General features: G+C 37.9%; 1 protein-coding gene across 2 annotated transcripts; it reads right to left on the reverse strand.

Moving 5' to 3' along the window:
• Positions 1-78: 78 nt before the first annotated feature.
• LOC115443252 (G2/mitotic-specific cyclin-B3) lies at positions 79-11,161 on the reverse strand. 2 transcript variants are annotated; one of them, XM_030168592.2, is made up of 8 exons: positions 10,978-11,161; positions 10,460-10,767; positions 8,549-8,826; positions 4,994-5,210; positions 4,304-4,558; positions 3,909-4,064; positions 3,470-3,644; positions 79-3,163 (listed from the first exon to the last, which is right to left on the reverse strand). In XM_030168592.2, exons 2-8 carry the CDS (start codon positions 10,757-10,759, stop codon positions 3,000-3,002), a joined length of 1,545 nt encoding a protein of 514 aa, XP_030024452.1. In that variant the 5' UTR covers positions 10,760-10,767; positions 10,978-11,161; the 3' UTR covers positions 79-2,999. The 2 variants fall into 2 exon arrangements, with proteins under 2 accessions (XP_030024452.1, XP_030024442.1); XM_030168582.2 differs by having other exon boundaries at positions 4,994-5,213.
• Between the last annotated feature and the right edge of the window lie 259 nt (positions 11,162-11,420).

Raw genomic sequence — 11,420 nt, forward strand, 5'->3', positions numbered from 1 at the left:
GCATACATCCATTGCATCCAATAACAATTTGCAGCACTTGACACAACCAGATACCGGATAATATGATAAAAACGAAAATACCAAACCAAAATCACTTTTATTTACACGTCAAAGTTTTACATTAACCTTGTATAATTAGACAAATGCTATCAAGAGGAAAAACAGATTTCAAAGTGATATTACTCTAAAACTTACTAATTAACGAACAACATATTAACATTCCAATATTTTGTACTCTTTAAGTGTGATAAATTACAAATAAAAACATAAGACAAAATGACATCGGGCAAATAATCTCACAATAATTACAATTTATTATTAAACTATATTAAAAAAATTACAAAAAAGTCCATTATAATTAATTAAAATTAAATTATTAGCAAAAAAATTGCCGACAATACATACGTGCTTATAAAAACGTATCGAGAGCCTGCGATCTCAAGATCGATTAAGATGTGTACAGTCAAGAGCAGTTATTTTAGGGTCAATCAATAAAACCCCTTATATTATCTTCGTCAGAGACAATCCTGAATAGATGAAAATTATTTTATGGAAATTTCGTAATGGCCTTTGCAAATTCGTAAATGCCTTTGGGACTAAGTAATTTTTCTATTCACTATGGCTATTTGGTATTTTTTTACCAACAACTATGAATTAAATTTTAAAATGTAAATTTAAAAATTATAGCAGTAATGAAATAAAACATATTTTGTGATTGGTCATCACAGTTTTGAACAATTAATCAGAATTTTTGATTACATTTTATCGAACATGGTAAAAAATTTATAACATTTGACAGTTTTAAACAGCCTCTATAAATGAGAGGCATGTTCAACTCCCTGTGTGGACAAATGGTTGTGGAAGTCACTGGTATTTGTTTAGTATCTGGGTATGTAGAACTGGAGATTCAGCTCCTCAACACCCCCAACTCCAAAGGAATTATATCTCACTGGAGTTAGGTAGTCATAGGTTTGACTAAGGTGTTTATTGTTTTCAAGTATCTTGAAAGCATGATATAGATTTGTAAAAATTTACCAACGGTCAAAAACAAATATTCAATTAAACATATTCTAAAATCAATTCAAAATTATTAAAATTATTATTAAAATCAATTGTATAATTTCATTAATTAGCTGATTGACTGCACATTGTTAAATATATAATCGCAAACATTACCTACAAAATGAAATTCACTACCTATAATACATTATAGGAAGACAGCATTCGTTTGATAAGCGGTAGGAAATAAAAAAAAAAAACTGTCAACATCCATTTTGGGCATTGATATTTGGTAAAAATTCTATTGAGGTTAGAAACGTGGCCAGATTTTGGTCCATTTATTGGAGAATGTTTTGAAGAATCTCAGCTACGCCGATTGCATCCCCCCGTCGCGGAGAACTCATTCCCCATCCGCATCGGTGTCAACAAATATGGCACACATTAAGTACAGACAATCCGTACCTGAATCGTTGTCACGTTTACAAAATTCAGTCTTTTCCGCGTCTAATAACATGAACGCAAATTGGTGCTACAATTATAATTAACTTCACGCACTATCAACTACATTCGCTAAGTGAACGATAGGTTTTAGAATACGCGCGTCGAGATTGCAACATTAAACATAAAATGGGAACGCGATTTGATCAACCATTTCCTGAGGGTAAGCGTGTTCAATAATCAAATATTTCAAGTTGATTATATTTGGCATCAAATAGATTGATCAAACCCACTTCTACACAGTAATTTAATAGCAAACACAACTCTACACTAACAATTGAATATTAACTATAATAGCTAATTTATAATTACATGTAAACATCCTACTTACAAAAATAATATCTGTGGAGCCAGTGTGGCACCTTACATTAGTTATACCTATTGTAAGCAGTACATACGAAATAAATACATTTGCAACTCGATTGTGTACCAAACAATACCATTGTAAATCTATCAAGCTTCAACACAACGGACAAACGGCAGCTTGTACACACCGGTGGGATAGTCAACAGTATCAAATACTTCAGGCAACAACTTACACAAATATATTAGTATCGAAAATTAGTAAGAAACTACCGAGAATTTTAGTATATACAAATTAGTGGAAAATGTGGTCAACCGCGAGTTACCGCTACACTCATCGACATACAAACACAAGCTGCCGTCCGCCGTCACCATAGTTACATAGACGAGCGAGTCTCGCGATACTATTAGCGCTGTGCGCGTAAACTTGAGCAATTCACCATCATTGTGGATATGTCATGTATAACTTGTCAATATTCTGCCTCGGCACAAATACTGGGTAGATAGAAACATAGCGATTTAGCTATTTGGGACAGAGCGTCCATATTATCATTGGATCGTCAAATATCGCATAACATCTGCGCTTCGAGCGGGAAGCGCGTTCATAAAAAAAAATATAGAATATCTATTCAGAACAACAATTGGAATGAATTTAAATATCGTCAACATGGATAAATCGTTTAATTATAACATTGTCCTTTAGAAGGATTGCAATGATGTCCATCCATACAACTCACTCATACATCACACATACAACAGCCATATAATACTAACAGTTACGAAACTGCAGAGTTTTGGGTTAAACCTCGCTCGTTCATGTATCCGTTAAGCTTTGGTTTTTGGGGATAGCGTTGCGGTTACATGGCGGTCACGATAGTATACTTTAATACTATTTCAAGATTTTTTGAACCTAAAATACCTATAGAGCCATGCAGTTATAAACTTTATGGCCATATTAATTCTAACTTCCAAAACACACCAGAGACAATACAACCGCCTTTATGGCTATATTAATTCTAACTTTAATGCCAAAACACGTTAGATACAAAACAACCGCTATATGTCGCCACCGCTAACCGCAAAAACGCAAACTTACAGGTTTTAAACACAAAAAAACTGTATACAAAACTAGCGTATTAGAAAATTTTAACCCACCTTAGTACATTAATCACACGGTGTAAAGTGCCACACGATTGTTCTCAGCTGGTCAGCACAGAGTCTTCTACGAGAGGTATCTTGGCGACTTCGAAGAATATCGTATGTGAGTACTTGTTTCTGACCGTGCTTATCGCCGATTTGGGTTTCTTGTGTAGCGCCGCGTTTTGTTCTAGCGCGATGGGAAGGATCTCTTCTAGTGTGTAGCCTGGAAAAGGTGATATTTTGATAAATTATTTACCTAATAGTTAAGACGTTTATACCAAGAAAATGACCTTAGCGGGCCGCGCAACGGACGTAAGTACGGCGGCCCGAGTCTGGCGCCACGGTTGCTAAGTAACAACGCCGCTGTCCCACTTCTGTGTGTAGGCCATTCTTCCCATTCCCCGTACATCTATTCGTTCGCTCACTGCTCGGCACAAAACTGCTTACGTTGTGACTCTGCCCTTAATATCCTAGGTAGATAGGAGGATCAGCTCAGCTCAGCCCTCACTGGTTATAATGAGTTACTAACCGGTGTAGTACTGCAGCGTGGGCGTCCAGGAGCCGAGCGACTTCATGCGCAGCGCGAGGTAGAGCGCGGCGGCGGCCAGCTTGGAGTCGGAGCGCGGCGTCAGCGCGTACTCCAGCAGCCCCTGCTCCAGCACGAACCGCGCCAGCGTCAGCGTCGGCATCGACACGCGCGCGCACTGACACACAACACCACCTTAGTATACTGACACATACTGACAACCATTAAACCTGTATCACTCAGGCGACTTGCAACAATCTCATAGCGAGGCTTCTTTTTTTGCTATCAGCAAAATGGAAGTGACCCAGATAAGATCTTAATTATTAAGTGTAAAAAAACAGTTCATCTAATCTATTACGATTTCTAATATAATCTATTAGGGTCTAGTCAAAAAAGAATTCTCGCGAAGAACTACAGACCATGTATTGCGTAAGCGTCTTACCCTGGCGTATCTCCTTAGGAAACGGTACGAGAGCGGGATGCCGAGGTCGTAGTCCACCACGCGCAGGATTTTCATTTCCATCTTGAGCAGCTGGCTGAGCGTGTACGCGCCGTCGCAGATGTACAGGAAGTCGTCCACTAAAGGCGGTATGCGCTCCTGAAAATTACATTTTTTTTTTCATATAATAGTGACTAAACTAGTCACTCGTTTTATAGTTCTCGCCCTAGTCGGCTACAAACAATAGGAACACTGCCCAGACAGAATTGTATTACAAATTACAAAACACTATCACAACATGTTGGGTAAACACTAAACAGCCATTGTATGTTATAAAATACCATGTTTACAGTGTTTCAATATTAGAATGTTAGCTATGACGAGATTAAGGAACTCACGTCAAACTTGGAAGCTATGAACAGCGCAGAAGCTCCCAACAGCTGCAGCTCCTCCTTGCTGATGTGGTCTTTCTCCGGCAGAGTCTTGGTGGAGCGTGTGAGGAACAGGTCCACTAGCTTCACGGCCAGGTACAGGGTCTCGTGGTTCAGCTCGAAGCTCTCCTGCACTTCCACCATCCAGTCGACCAGGAGCGCGCGCATCCACGACGTGATGCCGTTCATGCGTTTGAGGTAGTCGTCGATGGGGAATAGGCGCTAAAAATGGGAGTAAATTAATCAGCATTATCCTATACCCTGGATCCCATTTGTCAATAAATCTAGCCCAATTTCGGCCACGGCGACCAATCTCAAAGGAAATCAGCTACGCAGGACATATAGTAGTGCGCAATACATAGGTGTACTCTCTATTAGTTCACTAGTATTAGGCGTACGACGACGATGCAATAAACTACTTTAGATGATGCAATTTTTGTGCTGACTTATTAATTTCAGAACTCCATAATATAAAGGGCTATGAAATTTTCAGTCATCCTTAATAATTTAGTGAACACAGCAAGCTACACATTATAAACTTTCACAACTTAACCATGTAGCTAAGTAACAACAATGGTACATCCAGACGTTTTTGTATACATTCACTAAAAAGTCAAGACTAATTTCATGATATATTAAAAATAAAAGTCCACCAACCTCTCTCCCCTTCAAATAGTTGAATATATCCATTGCATAATGCGACACTTGCAGCGGATCGTTCCAGTTCTCCGTATCGAAGTCCGCGACGCCCGGCGGCGGCTTATGAGGCGTCTCTGTCTCCTCGTCGAGCGACCTGTTCGCTGTATCGTCCAGGTTCACCTTGTCTAATTTCTCGCTTATCACCTTGCATTCTTCCTTTGTCGTGTCTGATGATCTGCTGCAAGCGATTAGGTTTTGATGGGTGAAATGGGTTTTATGATGGTGTATCATCTATGGACACTAGAAGACAAAGGTTAAGTAACAGTTTAGCGTAGTTGATGTTGGCTCGGCTGAGAAACGAAAATTCGCGAGTTCAATAAAAGACGTGGGGCGGTGGAAAAACATTTGTGTTTGTGTCTGTACAGCCACCAGAACTTTCAAGAACGAATTAATATAGATATGTGTATTATATCATCGTATAACGCCGCACTCCCTTTCGTCCGTAATTCTATCATACTAATTAGGTCTAAAGCATCCAATTCACTAAACATTTGAGGCGCAACACGTGATGTTAATTTCACATCATAATATTAATGAGATTGACAATATAGGCAAGCAAGAGAGTTTGTATATCTGGATTGTGTTTTCACAAGTGTTGAAACAAAGTTAGATATGATAGTGATATAGATAAAGGAGTAAGTGCAGGTAATCGGGAAGGTGTCCAAAAAGGTATGACTGCCTGTCTATAGAGGAGTGTTATTGCCCTCTCTGATGTATTAAGAGACTGACAAAGTATATAAGGCGAATATGGATGGAAGAGCCGGCAGGGGCCGACCGCACCGAACCTTCTAATGTCAGATATCCGACATTCTTAGTAAAGATCAGGTCAAAAGTACCTTGTACCGGCGGGAATGCATGAAAAGATTGATGAAGGTTAAGGAAACGAGAGAAATATGCCAGAATCGTGCAAAGTGGGAAACCGTAGTCTCTGCTTACCCCTACGGGCAGAGGCGTGGTACTATATATGTATGTTAATATATTGATTACATCGTGTCATATACAGTTTTACTTATAAAAGATTCGCAAAGCTAAGCATGCTTAGTTAAAACACAAATTTACTCGATCAGCTGTATGTCAAAACCCGCCATATTGCCTCTTAATAAGGTTTAAACTAGGAAACCAGTGACATTTTTAACAGCTATTTAAGCAATTCTTAAGCACCTCTTAAGGCTAAAACAAGTTTATAAGTGAGACTGATTGTCAATAAATCGCGCGATATTGTGAAACATTAATCAATATGATATAGTTGCATAATTAAATGTTTGTTTATTGCCGTTATATTGAGTGCATTGTACTATAAGGTGTCAGTCGTCGACTTTCGCGGTCATCGGTCACGATGCGTAAAAAATATGCGCGAAATGATATGAATAAAAACTATAATTCCTCGTCCGGTGTACGTAGCCTACCGAGTGAGCATTGGAGTGAGCTAACGAACTAAACGGCCAGTGTTCGATGACCGCAACAGAACATAATTTTATTATGCCTAAAGTGTTTTGTTATAATTATTTTTTTTGTCCCAGTTTTGCTTCCAGAAATATATTCCAACGGACAGCCGATGAATTAGATGCGAGCGTAAACGGAAACATAAGTCTACTCCCTACATGATTTGTGTACGTTTTTTACGAGTCTGGGCATATTGAACTTGTCTCAACGTGTTCAATGTCAACGAACTTGTAAGTTGTAACGTATCTCCGTGGCCTTACATAAGCTTTTTTGCATAATACAATACTATAGTGTTACATAAAAATTCTTTTGTGTTTCAACTTATGTCAATAGAAAGGTCGAATAAGTATGGCTAGAAGGTACTATTTGCTTCTGTGGCAGAAGCCTAACCCCGTTTTATGTTTGTGTATTTTAGAAATAGTACAGACTTTAGATGTAGGGGTGGCGGTCCGTGAGCTCCCGGGGCGCAAGATCCTAAGAAAGGCGCCACAGGCTTGAGCGCCATGCAATTAGTCTTAAAACCTATTGATTACGCGCGATAAATACCTGAATATCGGCAGTCGCGCATAGTGGGTACCAGTTTGCCTCGCGACCCAATTCAATCATTACCACGCTCGCACACGCCGCGGGGTGAGCCATTTTTTGTCGGTTGAAAGCAACGTAGCAAGGAGGCTGCAGGGACGCGCAAGGGCAATTGACATGGTTGACTCGTGTTTTGATTTGGTTCGCGCGGCAAAGTAACTTATGCAAAGCCCCAACACTGGATAATGGCTGTTTCCTAAGAACCGAGGTGAAGACGCTCGCTGGCTGTGGTTTACATTAAAAATTCATACTTAAAATGGCTCGCGAGGCAAATACTCGTATTGCCGCGCACGAGCATGGCGCACATAATCAATAATAATGATTTCTTATGTTTACGCGAATGTTAGACATTGAAATACCAGCACCGCGATAGAATCCGAAAATTAGTTTAATTTCAATAATCAATAATAGGTTTAAGAGTGGCTAAAAATTGCCGGCGCAGTTGTAGAGCTGCAGCAAATTTCAAGATACAAGCTGCTTTTACCAGCAAAATTAGTAGTATGTCCTAGAAAAAGGGGGTAACGATATTTCCCCATTGGGGTTGGGTTGGTTAAATTGGGGTCATTTAGCAAATCCAAATGTATGCCTGTGAGTAAGAACACACAAAATTATTCTATCTAAGAACTGCGCCTTTATTAGGTAGGACTAGGCGGGCGAGCGCACCGGGGCTCTCGGACCCAGACGTGATTTATTTTAGGTCAACACTTTGAAAACTAATCAAAGCATTATACCAAACAGTTTAATCGAGGACCTTTTTTTGTTTAGAACCGCTCACAGCGTTTAACGTTTCGACTGGTCGTGTTACAAAAATAAACACGGCCGGCTCAGAAGACAGCATTATTTTGGACCAGCCCTTTATTATCTAGCCACATCATTGTTGCTATGCGATTCCGAGATAGACGTCAATGAGTCATTTGGCACACGTATCTGAACCTCGAAGATTGAAGTCAGGGCGTTGGACCAAACACAACCGGCACTACCTTCCTAAAAAATTGGGGACCTTTGACAATACCACCTTTTAGCGGTATCTAGTGCAGAGAATAAGGGCACGGTGCAGCGGTATTTCAGTAGGTATAGTTACAGTGTAGTATTTATATTTTGATGTACTGAACTCGACGGTCAGTCGCTATCAATATTCCCGCTCAACGAGTCTTAAAAATGCCGACCGTATTCTTTATTAAATCAATCGTGACGATATAATTTTCAGCGCCAATAACATGTGAAATATTTCCACCATATTAGACCGGTTGGTAACATTCGCCGCAGTAGTCGAATAATAGGCAGAAATTCTATCCCTAATAATCCTGCGCTTAACTTTTCAATAATTCATTAATAACGAATTCACCAGGAATAGGTGTAAGATCATTCATTCTACTTTGAAGTTTAGAGTAAACTTGAAACTTTTTTTTGTGATGATGACAAACCTAATAGAAAACAAAAAAAAAAACAAAAATAAAATGGTTTAACTTAAAAAATAAAAACACTCACATATTTTCCAAAGCAGACATATAAAGAGACGGTTCTCCAGAAACATCGCTCTTGGACGACTTCACAGAGTTCTGGCTTTGATTCTGCTCTTTGCTTATCTGCTTGTCCTTCTTCTCGATGTTCTTGAGGATGCCGTTCTGCGCCCTGGTGGCGACCGGCTTGGGCGGATCCTTGGCGAAATGTTTCTGCACTGTCTCCAAAGCGCTTGTGGCAACCCTCTGCAGTTGTTTGGCTTTTGATGTCTTACCATTTAGCGTTGCTGTCTGAGGTTTGATTGTCTGAAAGTTGTAGTTTTTTTTAGTTTTTGTTTAATGTTAATTTTTTTTATTCTTCAATTCTTAATCTGCAATCAGCTGTTTTATCTATAATCAGATTTTAGCCACATAAGATCTGATTTGATGAATGACAGCATATTCAGAGAAGATACTACAATCTGAGTCATATGGCATCATTAAAAGAAATGCATACCTATTTTAGAGATAGATATGGAATACACTTTTATTATACTGCATGTATATATTTGTAACAATTATACCAAATACAGTAGATAATTGAAAGGTCATAAGATATTGTTGTTTATATTATTACCTCAACTGATATGTAGTTTCCTGTTAAATCAAACTTCAACTGTATCAATCAGCTATATTATTAAAAAAATAATTATATATTAACATTATCAATATTCAGGTTTCACATGACAAACCAATCAGATCTTTAATTACAGTATACTTATGGTACAATTGTACAGAACTATTGTCTTAAGATATTAGATGCTACATCTTATAATATTGAGTAATTAGACTTGCCACCAAACCAGAAAACAGTGCTCACACTACGGCTTACCACCCAACATATAGCAGATATACTATAGACCTACTATATAATAAAACAAGGATAAAACAAAACAATTTAAAACCAGCAAAATCTAATATAGTGTCATTTTTATTTAAATTGTTTCAAATTATTTAAAGATAGCCATCATACAGTTAGTTGATCAAAAAAGTGGGTTAATGTTCAAGTGATTTAATTGACCAACCAAATATGGGTCAAGGATTTTTATATCAACAAGATGGTGTAACAAAGTAATAAATGGTATAATATAGACCAGTATAATTCTGATTTTTTAACAGGATGCGAATATTAAGAAGCTTCTGTGTGGTCCATTAAAGGTTACAGAATGTGTTTCTTAATTTCAACAGGAAAGCCTGAAGGCTTAAAATTATGGATGGGATGTTGCTTATGATTTTTGTTGTTTGTATTAACAAGGTCACAATTCATTACTCTTCTGCAGTTTTACATATTAAGCAATGGCACAAGACTAGAGGGAAAACAAGAGAAGTTATATTCTTGTTTTAGATTTATAAATCTGATCTCTGGCATAGTTCTTTCACCTTCCAGTAGATAAATATACTTGTATGGAAAGTAAAGATGCTTGACTTATTTTTAAAATATTCAAATTCTGAGAATGTGTACTTTTTTAACAATTGACACAAGGTTAATAAAGCTTATAGAAGTTGAGTCATTTGGAATGTATAGGTTTCTCCAGGGACATTTGATTTTAGTGCATTCAGTGTAAGTCCAAAATATTTTAAAGTAGCTCTATCTGTAGAAATATGTGTAAATAATCAAATATATCATCAGCCATATTGTTTCGTTGATTCGTAATAGGAGGCTTTCATTCGTACAGTATTTACAAAAGTATAAGTGGTCACTACCAGAAGCCATCATGTGATTTTTGGCACAAGAGCTTTTTGGAGGGAAAGTTCATTGACCCATTTACGTGAGCTTTGGGTGCTTTAACAGCTGACTGGATAAAAAGGGCGTGCTGAGCATTGATTTTATTGCTAAAACCTTGTAACACACATAAAAATACTCAAATATTAATAAGACAAAATAAAAAAATGCAGTTACCTTCACAGTCGGTAGCATTTTAGACTCCACAGTCACTTTTTTCACGGCCATTATTTTATCTTTGTCTTGTGGTGCGCTGGATTTGTTGAAAGCGTTTGTGATGTCTCCGAAGGCGGCTCTCTTCGCCGTCAAGTCTTTCAAGGGACTGTCCGCTTTTCTTTTGTTGGGCACTTTCAAACTGTCCTTGTGCATCTTCAGAGAAGCTAGCTGCTTACTCCTCGTCGTAATCCCGTGCCCCAGCATACCGTTCAGGTTCTCATTGACGCCCAAAGGTTTCGATGCCAACCTTGTTGGCGCCATTGTCAAACCTGCCCAAAAAATATCCAAATATCACGTGCACTGCATCAAACGACAAATGGCACTGTTTCAACAAAACTCGATGTCTCGACACAGGAAATTAGTATGTAAACGTAAACAATCTATTCAAAATCGTCACATCTAACGACCAAAAATGGAGGCAAAACAAGCGAACGTCTGCATAGCGTCAAACGCTTTTCTAATGATCATTGTATACTCACGTTATAAAACGGCAGCCGCCGTTTTTGGTTTATTTATTATATTTACTTAAGTTTCACGGCCAAACACTAGTTCGCAATAGTAAAATTTTATCTAAAAACTGTGATAAACTTGGCAAGACACCGGACAGAAACGTTTTCAAAAACCGTTGGGCTGTTTGAATTGCTATTGGCCCGTTTGAGTAAGACTGGCCCAATAACGACAGAGTTACGTTTCATTTCACGCTTGTAAATGTATGTAACGTTTTTTTAACAAAATAATATTACGATTTTTAATCCTAAATATAAATATATTCTTAAACTGGTTTCACTATATTAGCTACAATGCGTATGTGATGTGTAAATATCTTAGGAATAATTTTAAAAGTGAAGAAAAAATACACACGGAATAAAAGTTAAAATATTATGTACGAAAGTTAGAAAAAGTTGAAGTTTACTTATGAATT

The sequence above is a fragment of the Manduca sexta genome, chromosome 23 (assembly GCF_014839805.1).
Source record: "Manduca sexta isolate Smith_Timp_Sample1 chromosome 23, JHU_Msex_v1.0, whole genome shotgun sequence".
Taxonomy (NCBI): Eukaryota; Metazoa; Arthropoda; class Insecta; order Lepidoptera; family Sphingidae; genus Manduca; species Manduca sexta.

Coding starts and splice junctions, on each gene's coding strand:
- LOC115443252 (XM_030168582.2), bottom strand. CDS start 10,759: ATGGCGCCAACAAGGTTGGCATCGAAACCTTTGGGCGTCAATGAGAAC. Junction 4,559..4,993: donor ACTATTTGAAGGGGAGAGAG/GTTGGTGGACTT, acceptor TCCCATTTTTAG/CGCCTATTCCCCATCGACGA. Junction 3,164..3,469: donor CACGCTGCAGTACTACACCG/GTTAGTAACTCA, acceptor CACCTTTTCCAG/GCTACACACTAGAAGAGATC.